A 14477-nucleotide genomic window follows, 5' to 3' on the forward strand; every position below is an offset into this window, starting at 1 on the left:
AGATCCCAAGAAATGCTATGTAAGAGGTGTAGTAAAAGATCGAGGGAAGAAGGTTGAAGGTCGACAAGGCTCAAGCAGAAAATAGTGCGCTAGCCATTTTTGTCTTAGTACATATATATAGTGGGACGGGGACCACGAATTCTACTGGCGGATTGCCATATTACATCCATTCATAAATATCATCAAGTGGTCTAAGAAATGGCCAAAAGGTGGAAACAATATAGGGGAATTGATTAAGGCGTCTCCGTCAGACGCTGATATCATAGAAATACACGTTTGTCCGTAATCAGAAATAAACCAGCTCATTGGTTATAGCTTCTTATAACATCGCTGCAATCAGCGCTTCCCGTGACGGTGCTCTTCCTTGCGAATCCTCTTGCTTTCACTGGCGATCATATCACTAAGATCCTCCTGAAAGTTCCACTGCGAGAACTCTTGCTTCTTCTCTGCGTCGTACAAGCCTTTCAGGTGCTCCTTGCTAATTCCATCATTGCTTTGTAGCATTTCGGGGTCCATCGAAACCTCAACGTCATCTGCTTTCTTTCGTTTACGCTGAGACTCCTCACTTCCCAGCAAAGGTATAGATGTTTCTGGTGCTTTAAGGTCATAGACTCTATCGCCACCGAAGAATCCGGAGACTCTTGATGCCTGTTCAGGAATAACACGGTATGCAGCCTTCGGTTGCGTGATATCCTCAGTCTCTGTCCCTCGGTGATGTTTACGCACGTCAAATTCTCCGCCAATACTCTCTGCTGCGCCAAACTCAGATGGCACGGTAGACACTAAGCCGCTCGGAGTCTCTAACCCGCTTTGTGCATGCATAGCGTTCATTGCATCTTCGTCTTCTTCCTCCTCTGCCTCCTCGTCTTCCTCCTCGCTCTCTTCTTCAGACTCTTCCTCCATGGGTTGCAATTCACCCCACAGATCTTTCTCAACGGGCTCCCCTTGCTGAGCCGTTTGTTGAGTCTGAAGTACGCCAAAAATATCGCCACCATACAGGGGCCGGTTGTGCTCATCAACTGGGGGTTTACCATAACCTCCAGGATGAAATCCCCACATGGCACCTGGAGGAGGCGGGGCATTTAAGCCTGGAATTTTCAATGCGGGATATGACGGTGGTGGGCCAAATCTTTGTTGATTGATTAACCATGGTGGAGGAGCTCCTGGTGGAATATTAAGTGCTTCCTTCAGCTCGTCACTGAGCTCGCCTGGACGCAGATGGCGCAGATTTGTCTCATACTCCTTGCCCTCGTAATATACCTCCCCATAACGCGTTAGTTCTGGCTTGGTTTGGAACCTGAAGAATGCTTCGTATAGTTTCTGATAGTCGATATCAAGACGGCCCATCTTGGGTTGCACGCGTTCTCGTTGCTTTTGCTTTAGCGTGGCTTGCTCTTGCTTTTCCAGTGCCGCATCACGCATTTCAGAGATTCCAGTTTCCTGAATGAATTTTGGCAGTGCGAAGGCGGGTTTCTCAATGCCTCGTTTGGAAGACAGATATTCACGTTTGAGCGACCAATGAGTAGGTACGGGGACAACATTTCGATGTGCTTTGATGTGAACTAGCAGTCGAGGGTCTGGAGCGGACGTGTCAGTCCATTCCACCAGATCTGGTTTTTGTACCAGCGCTTTGAGTTCAGCGATGGATAATTTAGTCATTTCTTTTCGCTTCTTCTTGGACATTTTCGGTTCTTCTTCTTCGTCTGGGATGTCATCGTCGTCGTCAAAGAAGACTTGAGGCTTTTCGGTTTCGAGTTTCGTCGTTTCCTCCTCGCCTCCTTCAAATTTGCTCGCGATATCCTTGTACATCGCCCAGAGACTATCATCAAGCTGAATGGTGGCATCCTGCTGTTGATCTCGATCTTTCAACTCGGACTGCGACGGAGTAACGACCGGCTTGTGAGTTTCGCCAGTTTGAGCAACATCTTCGTTTGGCGCTTGAGTTGACTAACAAAATTCGACGCAGTTAGTTTCCTTATACTCACTTCAGGGCAAAGAGTAAGATGACGCACATTTTCTTTTTTAGCTTTTCTCCGAGCTCTTTTCAGCTGGTTCTTGGTCGGTTTGCTTGCTACAGCCGGCATAGCAGGCGATTGTGTGTAAAACTCTTGACGTTGTTAGACTATCGGATAGCTCTATTTTTGACTGGTGTGCATGCGCCTCTGGCAAGAATGATGTGTATCGTAGAGAATTATTATTGAAGTAGACTACTAGTTATTTGCCTTCCGCTAAGTTTCCGGCATTGATAACGCCAAGTTTGCCAAGGCTGAACCTTCAATAATAACATAACATTCTGTGATTGGCCTCAGTGCCGCGGCGGTGGGGACGGATGCCAACGGACTCTGCTCTTTGATAGATGCAGCAGTGACAGAAAATGCAGGAAAACAATGTATTTAATGGATAATAAGCATTCTTGTCTTTCCGATCTTGAGCATATACATAGGGGATAAAACATTACAGAGCTTGAATTACCTTTATAATTGTTTTCTGTGTTTGTGCTTCCATATCATATCAGGCCAATCAATCGTTAAGTAGGTCGAATCACTTATTATAATCTTCGCGAATATGGTATGGAGTCTTTTACCAGATTTCCAGCCATCAACCCATGGCCGGTTGGAGTAGCTGGTTATCTCGTATCGTTAACAAACGCCTGTTTCATACAGGATGATTACCGATAAGGTCGCCGGATCGAGCCCGGCACTGGTCATTCTTTTTTGTTTTTTTTTGTCAATTCGTTTCTTTATATTTTTATATTCTATTGATTATTAGTTAGGTAAATAGACAATATCAAATTTTAAGCTCGTTATTATATATTCTCAAATACAGACTCCCCTGGCACCAATTGGTTATTATAACTTACTCTCTTTACTCAAGTTACCCTAGGCATGCATTTGACAAGGAACATGTGCGAGGTTCAACCCAACGCATCTGTTTTAACTGGGTAACGTGGATCCACATCCGTGACTGTATTTTTCTTCTGACAGTCTGGTCTAGCTAGCGCCGCCTATTTCTCATTCGTCTGGCCTTCAATCGCTAACATGCTACCTGAATTTCTACAGAGTAGTTACGTGCGCTACAAAGCAGATACAAATACGTTTGCAACATGGCTACTGGAGACGGCCAACCAATGTGGCTATCATCCACCTACCCTCTCTACTGCCGTTCCTAAGGCGAAAAGGGTAAACACAAAGGCAAAAACAACAACTTAGATGCAGATACGCTTCACTATAGTGCGACTACTAAAGATCTGCAAAAGCTTGCCGATATAGTTGCCAATTCTGCTCTCACGGTACCTAAGTCAATTCTCACTATCGCGAAACGCGCCATCAGATTAAGAAAAGCGGTCACTTCCTGGTTCTTAGGCCAGGGAGACTCTACGAACAATAAGCGTCATGCTCATTTCATCACTACGCTGGAGCAGATCTGTGAGACTCTTGAATGGAAGACCAACCAGTCCTCGAAACCAGACGTTAAGCAGCCAGTGCCGACTTCTAAAGCTCAAGGTGACGATGGCGATACAGAGAGGTTTCTCAACAAATTCGCTGTTCTCACAGTGGAGGAACCTCAGAATACTGCGCAGACTCAACCGACACCCGCATAATCGAAGAAGATTGTCAAGGTGACTGTTGTTGAAGAGGACGACAATGAGGCAGCAGACTCCTACCTTGGTCATTTGTTCTTCAAGACCCTCTGCTTACTTCAAGACCTGAACAACATACGAATGTTCATTTCCATCACCTGGTCGGAGTATAGAGATAAGAAAATTGACCTTATGAACGCAGCTGTTGTGACTGACAGTGCTTTGCAACTTACCCGAGATCTTGTAGAGGAGGTGGAGGCTGACTGGCGCACGTCGCTTACGGGGAAAAGGGATCATGTCCAAAATATTGTCTACAATCTCGCTGTTTCTACCCGCGGCATTTCTGCGGCTCCATCCATTGAAATCGGCCTACCATACAACAAGAACATGGCCGATATAGCCGACTGGTGCTATCTGCCAACTAAGGTCCTGCTTGAGTCCTTTGCAAATGTTCTCCAGGACAACAATCAGCCAGTCTTTAAAAATGGGTATTTTGGTTCCTATAATCCGGCTGCGGACAGAGAACGGATGTCCCTAAGTCAAAAATTCAACGAAGACAAAATCATCCTTCTTTCGATTTTGCCAGAGTTTTGCATGGTCGATACATTCAAAATCCAGATGCCTACTGAGGACGCGATTACTCGAGGCCTTGTTGAATTTGCCAAGACCAAAAGGGTCACTTTGTGGCTTTGCTTCGCCTCCCAGATCTTCCTCGACGTTCATCACGTCATGCGATACAGTACCATGGGTGGTGCATTTGGGGATCTCCGAATGTCTGGGCTTCGCATCCAGAAGACTATCGATGACTTCCTGCAACTGTCTAAAACACATCCTCAGCCCAAATTCTGGCCAAAGGAGGGTGACGAAGAGATTCGAAATATAAGTTCAACCGTGAAATCATGGATCATACAAGATCTGTTCTTAGATATTCGAGTCTTCTCTGGACTTGATAAGATCGGCTCCACGCCCGAAAAGCATGCACTCTTCTCGCAGCATTCCATCCTGTGCGGCTTGATCCTGTTCAACCTCAATACTCGTATGCAGTTAGTTGGCCAGCAGCTCGTCACCCAATGGTACGACGTCCAACAACTGGCTTTCTTGCACAACCTTGCCATAAATTCCCCAACGCACAAAGACCTAAGATGGCCTGATATGGGTGCTTTTGTTAAGATCCATGGCGAGTCTCATATCTTCATTGGTTCGCGGCCGAAAAACGCGAAATAATCGCTGAACCGGCTTGAATTAGCCACGGGCATCTCATCCGCTGCCAATTTTGCCCGCAATTCCCGGAAAAAAGGATTTCATACCCCTGATGGTAAAAATTCCCGCGTGCGCAAGCCCACCACGGAGATTGCAAACTTGTTTTTCGCCTATTACGTTGACGGTTCTGAGCAAGATGCCGGGTTTGTAAACATTAATAGAATCCTGGACAAGCTCTTACAGAAATCGAAACTTGAATCACATAGCAAGGAGCTTCGGAAAGCCAATCCAGAACACTTCATTACCCGAAAGTGGTCTTATACCCACCACATTGACGCACTGCAGCTCCTCGCCTTCCTGAAGGCCAAGCTATATGAAGAGGAGCCTATCATCTTGTACAACTACTTCGGCATGCATAAACGCTCCGTAGAGTTACTAAGACTGATCCGAGACAAAGAGCACCACAAATTTGTCCAATATTTCACCTCAGCGTACATGCCTGATGAGTCTTTCATATCGAACATCGTTATCCTCACCCATCACGTTGCGCAAGGCTCGGCTCAAAGTGCGTGTGCAATGGGGCTTTCATCTGATGGGACTGGGATAGTGAGTCGTATCGTTATGAGCGTTGGCGACGTGATGCGGGAATACTTGAAGAAGAATGGAGATGTTGCATGCAAAGAGCTGAGAGTGTTTTGCAGGAACAAGAAGGCAATTCAAGATGACGTTGCTCATGATAAGGGCAAATCAGCCGATCTGGTGTATTCTTGGCTCAGTCTTGAGGATGTTCTGGGTCCCAAGCGCGTGGCCTCGCTCATGACTGGGATCCCGATAGCCTGAGGGCGATGATTCGAAATGTCGCTTTCTGTAACTCATTTATAACCAAAGCCAATAGATTTCTCAAAAAAGAAAAAATAGGGATCATAAGCAAAGAAAGATGATAAACCAATAGATTTCTCGATACTATCCAGGAAGATTCAATCAACGACCAAGAATGGAAATGGAACCAAGGACGATCGCGATGAATCCTGATTCCTGAGTGTTGTATGATTCTATCATTTGAGGACGAAGAAACAAACCGGTGCTATAACTGAGTTGAATTGAAGTGATTTCGTCACTGTCGAAGTATTCAGGCTTTCTAGGAAGAGCAGTCAAAATACCGCTGAGTACTTTCGCGAACACAGATTTTCTCGAAAGTTTGACTTGTACACTTGAGAAAATGAGTCACCAGTCCGTTGCCTTTACACAGTCAAAGACTCGCAAAGCGAACCGGACAGGGATATGGTAGGCATCGTTACTACCCAGGACTGCGCCGAGGATGGTGGCCAGTGCTAGCGCGACAGGTTGTGTTGGAACAGTTGGCGGCCATGAATTGGCAGCTGGAACAGCATGCTTCGTTAGACTGCGTTGTCTTTGAATTTACATGTTGTAGGATCATAGCAGGCATTGCTGCCGCAACCTGCAAGTCCTTGAGACTCGGTCACAGTCGCAGTATTCTCCGCTTTCCACAATACCATTGCCGCACTAACTTCCAGTATCAGTGACGACGACTTCGTGATTTACCAAGAAGTTGGATTGAACGCTGTTTCAGCATATAGCAGAACAGATATTGCCAACAGTGCATTGTGAAAAGTGTTCGAGATTGGATGATGTCGATGGGTTCATGGTGTATTGCCCATTAGATTCACAGGTACTCGAAGTCAGCGGACAGCATTGTGATGTCCTGCTGACATGTCGAAGAGTCACAGTCATGTACGGCACCAAAGGTATGTCCTGACTCGTGTCTGAGAAACTAGCTTCGCGTACTTCAAATAGAGATGAAAAAACTTACGCAAAGACCTGATGTTTTAGCCACGTACAAATAGGCTGCCGTAACTACCGGTAGTAGTAGTGCCGCCAGGCCCGCGACCTCAGGTAATTAATTCTTGAAGAGACACACTTTCAGACCTAGATTGATCTCTGTCAGTCTGTGTCAGATCTGCCATTGGCACAGTACGCAACCCAAAACATGGATAAACTACCAATAGAGGTTCTCCGGTTGATATGTGGTTATGTATGTGACCGAACCGACCACACAATCTATGTGCATGCTAATTATTTGACAGGTACGGGCTGATGAACACGAAGACTTCTCTTCTTGGACTCTTGTGAACCATTGCTTCATGAGGTTTCAATTCCGTTCATCTATGAAACTCTGAATGTGAGGTTCTCAGACTACACGTCTCTCCAGCACATTGTGACAGAGATTAAGGAAAATCCTCGTCGGAAACAATTTCTCATTCATGCAAGACGCCTCAATATTATGGCAATGCCAAATAATGGTTACCAGGAAGTCTTTGATTTGGATAGCCTCAGGGGCTCTCATGGCATTTTTGGTTCTGATGAGGATCTTAGGGCTCGGGACCTTATACCTGATACATTCGGCTCTCCAGGGGTTTTCTTCAATAGACATCTGTCTGAACCTTTAATACAGACTTTACGTACTTGGCGAGAGCCAGAATACTATAATGAGAAGAACTGGGAACCGTTGATATGGTTGATAGGCAATATGTCGCGCTTAACAGAGGTGAATTATCTGCTCAAAAACATGTTCCCAAAATGCCTTCTTGAAGTGATCCACAAACACCACTCGACCTGTCAATTGAATGTCTTGGGCAGACAATGGTTGCAGCTTCAAGAACCAGGGCTCGAAGGATCAACACCCAACATAGTACCGGAATTGAGGGATCCCTTTGAGATGGACCTTCTACGATCAACTTGTCTACATGCACTTTTAATAAACAATAATGGCTACAGACTCGCAAAAACTCAAGTGGCAGTTGAGAACATCTTCCCTTTAATCACCATGGCACCAAATCTCAAATATATAGATTTAATGGAGGGTGCTGTTGGTGAAATGAACGATATCACAAAATATAACCAATCTTTGGACGAGTATATCAGCAAATCAAATATTAGTCCACAGTACTTAGCCACTCCGATTTCCTTGAGACACCGAGGCTACGCCTTCGATTCTCTCAAGGAATGGGCTAAGTCAACAGACTTCTCTTCTCTGCGAGCATTCGAGTTTCCCAACTCATACTTTCCACTTGAGATCTTGAATCAGGTTTCCAAGTTCCCAAAATTGGAATATTTACATCTTGGTCTTCAAAGTCCTATTGGAATGGCGCAAGATCAAAGCTTTGCAAGAGATCTAAGTTCTCTATTTGCTAGTCTAAATCCGCTTAAGTATATTCGCGTTTGCTATCCTCGAGATACAACTATTATCTATGAGATATTTGCCCACCATGGTCGAACGTTACAAGGATTTATTATTGAACCATACATGCCTCCTGGTTTAGAGGCATAGAGAGACACCCATTATATCCTCTATTTAATGCTTCAGACCTTGTCATCCCGGGTAGGCAAGCACCTCATCTTAAAGAACTCCGGCTTCCACTCAGAAGTTCTTTATTATTAATCAAGTTTAAAGTCTATATAGAGCACTACAGGCTATGACAGACTCGGTTGTAGCCTTGGCTAGGTCCCGGGGCCCTTAGGGCCTCGGCGCCTCAGCCCCTAACAGTCTCGGGCATTACACAAATCCAGGCGCTCATCTCGCCCCTATACGGCGTATTCGCCAAGGGGCCTTCGGGCATGCTTATAGGACACATGCCTATAATGAGCCCTCATAGTCTCAAGCATAAGGGCACTTCTAGCCGCCATTACGCCGAGCTAGGGTGCCCGTCCCCCTATCCAACCCCCGTATCCTCCCAGCCTCGCAGGGCTTCCCAACCCCAATGATCACCAAGCTCAGCTTCTCTAGTGGCTTGCTCCTTATCCCGGAATAGGTTGGCACTGGCTACAAATTGCAGCAGCGCCGTGGTGGCCTTGGGCTCACTAAAAAGTCGTGCCTCTGGGGCGTCCTCTGCCGCTATAGGTAAGGGCACACCGGCGTCAGCCAGCCCCTTATACAGTATCCTCCGGGGCCCACGTCGTCCCCGGCACTCAAAAATAATGTGGGAAATCGTCTCTCTAAGCTCTCCGCAGGCCCTGCACTCCAGGGAGTCCCGGGCTTTGATTCGGTGCAAGTACGTGCCAATAGGGGCATGTCCTGTTTTCAACTGATAGTAACAGCTCGCTACACGTTTAGGGGCTTTGGCGGCTGTCCTATCAAGTCCCCAGCCTCGTGGCATCTTATAGGCTCTTCCTCGCCTATGGGCTCCTTGTACAGCGTTCTCACGAGCCCAATTCTCCACTGCAGCTCTTCGTGCCTCGGTGCAAGAACGCCTAATATAGGCTAAGGATAAGTCCTCAAAACTAGGCTTAGGGGGCTTGCTAGCAGCACGCTTAGCTGCTTGGTCTGCTTGCTCATTTCCTTCAACTCCATTGTGCCTAGGCACCCACTATATCGTCACAGGACGACCGCTAAGCCTAAGCCGGGAAGCGGCCATGTGAGCCCTAAGTGCTAGGGACTGTCCAGCCCCAGGCTCCGTCGATTAGAGGCGCTTGATGGCGTTTCGGGCATCTAAAAGGACGTGGATAGGCCCTAGAAGATACCTCTCCAGTGCCCATTCTAGTGCCGAAGCCACTCCCACGAGCTCCGCGTCAAAAACTTCAAACCCAGTGCCTATAGATAGCTCTAGATGCTCCCATGGGGCCTTTAGCACCGTCTGCAGCGCCACTCTAGTGCCTATACGTCTGTTGTCTTACCTAGAGCTATCTGACTATAGGGTTGTCCCTAGGCGCTACTCTGCTGCTTCTATTAGAGCTCATTCAGTGCCTAGCACCTAGATAGTGCCTGGAAAGGTTGCTAGTGCGCTTTGCACTATCCTCTCGATTCCACCTAATAGGTCCTTCGTTAAGCGCTGAGCTAGGTGTTTAGCAAGCCTCTGGCCTATCCTTTTAGGCACTTTATCGTTACTTAGAGCCCATTCTCGGTCATCTAGAGGCTGCTCTCCAGGCTGTGCGTGGGTATCACTATATCTAAGCGTGACTGGGAGTAGCTGCGCTATTGGGTGGGTCTTAGGCAGTCCTAACAGCTTTATTATATATCCAGCTTTCCTAGTATCAAGCAACACATTCGCTGGCTCTAGGGCTGCCTTACAGATTAGGGCCCCTATCGGTGCCTTAGGAAGTATGCCTGTAATACCCCTTACTTAGCTATTAACTAGGCGCTGTAGGCCTAACGCCTACGTTTTTTAGCCTTGCTACTAGAGCTCTGATCCCTAGAGAGCCTGCGCTTGCACTGTGGCTCGCTGCAATCGACGTATAAGCTCTAGGGTGAGGCTGTTGGCCCTATATAGCGTACGGAGTCTCATCTCGGTGCCCCGAGCCTTTTGGAGGCACGTGGAATAGTGGCTCTTTAGGGATAGCTGCCTATCAAGGATAACCCCTAGCCAGCGCACAGTATTAGGCATGATTTTAGCTCTCACACCCCCAACTGTTATTCTTGCCCCCCTAATATTACGCCTGAATAGGCTCTCACGCTGCCTTATAAAGAAGGCTGCATCTGTCTTGCTAGGGTCCAATTGAACGCCGTTCTCAACCCCCCATTCGATTGCCACCTTAGCGGCATGTTGTATGGTCTTACAGGCCTCTTATAGAGCTAGCTGCTGTAACTAGCCTCTGGTCGTCTATAAAGGATAGTCCCCGCACCTCCGGAACTGCGCTCTTAATAGCAGCTGCTAATAGTTATACGTACAACACAAAGGGGATTGGTGACACCGGTGAGCCCTGAGGCAAGCCTGAGCTTATAGGGACTTCCTCACTAATGTGCCCGTCAATAACAAGCATAGCACGTCGATTTAACATGAAGGAGGCCACCCAGCGTACTAGGTCTCCATCCCCGTGCCCTGGAGACCCCCTATAAGCTTGCTCTATAGAGACCACATAGTCAAAAGCGCCCTTGATATCCATAAATAGGCATGCTCCAAGCTTACCATTGCCCCAAGCATTCTCTATCTCCCCTATAAGGCATACCACGGCAGCCACCGCGCTGCGTTGACGCCTCGCACCAAATTGGCCCTCATAGAATAGCCCTTGGGCTTCTGCATAATCTGTAATAAGCCCTGCAACGGGCTTCTCAACTACCTTGCCTAGGCATTTTAGCAAGCTTATAACGCGGTAAGCCTTTGCCACCATATAGATACCCTTACCGGGCTTCCTAAGGAGGATCCCTTTGGCGGTTTTCCAGGCTGCAGGGTGTATCCCAAGCCTAAGGCACTGCCTAACTAGCGCTATAACACGCCCCTGATCGAGACACCAAAGCAATTTAATAGCCCTGAAGTTGAGCAAATCCGTGCCTGGAGCTTTCTCTATCCCCTGGCTAAATAGGGCATCTCGTACCGCTATCTTATTAGCTAGCTTATAGACGTCTCTAGGCTCTAGGAGCTCTATCTCAGCACTAGATTCCGGACCTTGAGGAAAGGCTTGCTCCCTAAAGAGTATCTCCTTTTCACTAAACGTAGCCGCTATCACCCTCTTTGACACGGGATCAATTAGGGCTGGTATGGTGCCGTTGGTGCTTGGTTTAGTATATTAGAGTGCTGCCCAATACTATTTTTGCTTAGTGAGTACACCCTCATCTGTCCCCTATAAAAAGGCTTCTTAGCACTCTCTTTTAGCCCTCCTGATAGTGGCGTAGTACGTTTTCCGGGCCTTACGGTGGCTATCCTCACTAAGCTCTCCGGTGTGATAAGCCTTATGAGCCTTAGAGTATAGCCTCCGTGCCTTTATTATATAAGGTCCCTACTAGCGCTTGGAGCGGGAACAGAGCCTAATTAGCTTAGCATGCCGCCGGAGCACGTCTATAAAAGATTGCTTAATCTATTCTACTTCTCTCTCTACATCCTTTAGAGAGCAGTTATCTGTTAGGCTTGGTTAGGCACTTATAAACTCCCCCCAGGTGCTTATCGCTGCTTTTAATACCTCCTTATCCTCTATTAGAGCACCTATCTGCTACCTTGTAATTATTGCTTCTTAGGGGCTATCCTCTATATCCTCCGGGGACTCCCACGAGGCCTAAATAACTAAGTGATCTGACGTAGTAAGGCCGTCTGTCTCGATTTCCTAGCTATCTAATAGTCCTAGTGCATGATTACTGATTGTAAGGTTAATAATCAATATGCTAGGCACCTTCTCACCCCTAATACTATCCCTAGAGAGCTCCGTCTTATAGGGCCTCGTAGGCACGTCTAGTTCATTATTAATAAACAAGTCATGCCTGGTGATAAGATCCTCTATGGGCTTAGCATCTTTCCTATCTGTGATTAGGGCATTCTATATAGGACTGTGGGCGTTGAAATCCCTAAGAATTAGACATCGTCCCCTAAAGATAGAGTCCTAATTGATGTCTGTAAGGGCTCTCTGGTTACGCCAAGTTACCCTAGCGTACGTGTGAGAAGTCCCTAGCCAGCTGTTATAACAATTTACCACTCTAGTGCTTCTCCCACGCTCCACCACGTCCACCACTATAAAGTAGGGGTGGTTAGCGAGGTCTATACGGGTATTGATCACTACTCTATCCACTATATCCCTTCTTACCGCCGCTACTACTCGGGCATGCTCCCGGGGGCACTCTGGCCAGTAAAATAGGAATCCTAGGTGGCTAACATCATACTTACCCACTAGGGGTTCTTAGAGGTATGCTATACCCGTATCTGCCTCTAGCGCTGCCTCTAACACTATATATACTATAGTACTAGTACAGGCACAGTTATGCTAAAACATTAATATAATTCCTAGCTTAGAGACGCTTCATTGATGGTTAAGGGAGAATGCCAGTCTGCTTTCTTGTCTATATTTGTTTGCACATCTATCTCATGGATTCGGAGCACCAAGCGGAGCAACGTTTCACCACCTCCAGGTACGGAACAAAGCTCATTCTGCAACGCTTTACGGAGCTCCAAAGGACTTTGACATGTATGTTTCATGAACCAGGAATAGTCTCATATTCCTTATTACCCCTTGTTCCACTGTATGATTCATGTCTCAGCCCTTGTTGTACGGTAAACAAACACCTGTTGGAGGTGCCTTTACAAAGGCACCGCGTAGGCTTATATACGGCCTACGTACGCCTCTAGATAGCTCCGGGGAATCAGTTATCAATTGGAAGTTATCTTACCATATTGATCAGCTCACTCTTAGGCTGCATTGGACTAGCCTATCCTGTCCTAACTTGTGGTGTTAGGACCGGGATAAACCAACAAGGGGCGAGATGAGCGCCTGGATTTGTGTAATACCCGAGACTGTTAGGGGCTGAGGCCCCGAGGCCCTAAGGGCCCCGGGACCTAGCCAAGGCTACAACCGAGTCTGTCATAGCCTGTAATGCTCTATATAGACTTTAAACTTGATTAATAATAAGAAGAATATAAAACTGATTACTGGAGGCTCCTTAGTAAGCCTTATTAGGTATACAGAAGTATTGAATTTATGCTGTAGACTAGGTTTTTAATCTAGGGCTGATATATAGTTCTCCCAGTATAGCGCTCTTAGCGAGTACACCAGTTTTTAACGAAGATCTCCATATTGATTCGCCTTACTGCGGATTAACCCACTCGACACACTGATCAAAGATCCCGGGCACCCTTTTTCACCACTTTTTCTACCCCAGCTTGTTATTCGTTGTAGATATTTCCTAGTGTTAGCGTCATTATGCGTTCCGTTCCCCTCAGTCCCTAGGTACGTATACATATTTTCATTTATTGCCGTCTCGGCGTACTATTTTCACGTTATTATCGTTGTTTTGAAGCTGGGGATACATGTCGAGGTTTTCCATGATACTGGCTGACTCAGCCAGCGCCAAGCCAGGAGCCTTGGCATTTCACTTCTTATATAGTAGTATGCCCGCTGCCCAATTAGAAGGCACCGCCGGCCACTAGGCTTAGATACAAGTATGAACAATCATGATCATCAATAACGTAAATCCCAAGCGACCCGCCCACCCAAGCGACCCGCCCACCTCTCCGAAAAATAACTCGCTATATTGATTTCAAATCCCAATTTCAAACCCACATACAAAAATATATACAAAAATCTAACTACTAGTACGGCTGGGACATCGATTAATTCTATGCCCTTCAACACCACAACCACTGCACCGAAATTGGCGGCGTACAACTGCTTGAGGAGCTGGGAGCCCCGGCTCGGCCGGAGCAGTAGTAACAGCTTGAGATGCCTCAATCTGACCTTGTACAAGCGCTTGAGCTTCCTCTCTAGTAATCCCTTGCTCAATTGATATCTGTTTCTTAGACTTTTGGCGCTTTTGCTTCTCTTTTTCATTTGCAGCTCGTAAATCATGCATCTCTTTCCGTACAAGTACAAGATCATTCATTGTTATTTCATAGGCTTTTGATATTCGCATAATTGCTTGATCAATCACTTGATTTGGGGTTCCTGTACGCTCATTTATACGTTTTGTAATTGTAGTTGTCTGGCGTACGAATTGACGTATATTTTGAAGTGTTTGTAAGCAGGATGATTGTGTATTGCTTGATCGACTTGGAGGGGGGGTTGGTGTCTTCAATTGAATATTAAGTTGTTGAATAACTCGATCCGGATTGAATGGCACTAATCCGGTGGCTACAAAGCTATTCTGAATAGTTCGAGCTTTATATGCCTCCGTACGAGCCTTTGGGAATGCCATCAAAAAGTCCAATTTGTCGATATGATTGAATCCATCCCTCATTCGTTGCTCAACCTGCTGCCCATAATGTCG

General features: G+C 46.6%; 4 protein-coding genes and 1 pseudogene across 5 annotated transcripts; 3 read left to right on the top strand and 2 right to left on the bottom strand.

Annotated features, from left to right (window-relative positions):
* Positions 1-336: 336 nt before the first annotated feature.
* Positions 337-2084, bottom strand: EYB26_006955 (uncharacterized protein; the record flags this gene model as incomplete). Its single annotated transcript, XM_054266228.1, has 2 exons — positions 337-1947; positions 2013-2084. The coding sequence occupies 2 exons, from the start codon at positions 2082-2084 to the stop codon at positions 337-339; spliced, it is 1683 nt and encodes a 560-aa protein (XP_054122203.1).
* A 523-nt stretch (positions 2085-2607) lies between these two features.
* EYB26_006956 lies at positions 2608-2707 on the top strand (annotated as a pseudogene). Its single transcript has one exon. The product of its transcript is annotated as a tRNA-OTHER (tRNA).
* A 331-nt stretch (positions 2708-3038) lies between these two features.
* On the top strand, positions 3039-5620 carry EYB26_006957 (uncharacterized protein; the record flags this gene model as incomplete). Its single annotated transcript, XM_054266229.1, has 4 exons — positions 3039-3179; positions 3257-3553; positions 3611-4778; positions 4827-5620. The coding sequence occupies 4 exons, from the start codon at positions 3039-3041 to the stop codon at positions 5618-5620; spliced, it is 2400 nt and encodes a 799-aa protein (XP_054122204.1).
* Positions 5621-7328: 1708 nt separating this feature from the next.
* EYB26_006958 (uncharacterized protein) lies at positions 7329-8129 on the top strand (the record flags this gene model as incomplete). The annotated part of the gene is made up of 1 exon (XM_054266230.1): positions 7329-8129. One exon carries the CDS (start codon positions 7329-7331, stop codon positions 8127-8129), a length of 801 nt encoding a protein of 266 aa, XP_054122205.1.
* A 382-nt stretch (positions 8130-8511) lies between these two features.
* On the bottom strand, positions 8512-8955 carry EYB26_006959 (uncharacterized protein; the record flags this gene model as incomplete). Its single annotated transcript, XM_054266231.1, has 1 exon — positions 8512-8955. The coding sequence occupies one exon, from the start codon at positions 8953-8955 to the stop codon at positions 8512-8514; it is 444 nt and encodes a 147-aa protein (XP_054122206.1).
* Between the last annotated feature and the right edge of the window lie 5522 nt (positions 8956-14477).

The sequence above is a fragment of the Talaromyces marneffei genome, chromosome 5 (genome assembly GCF_009556855.1).
Source record: "Talaromyces marneffei chromosome 5, complete sequence".
Taxonomy (NCBI): Eukaryota; Fungi; Ascomycota; class Eurotiomycetes; order Eurotiales; family Trichocomaceae; genus Talaromyces; species Talaromyces marneffei.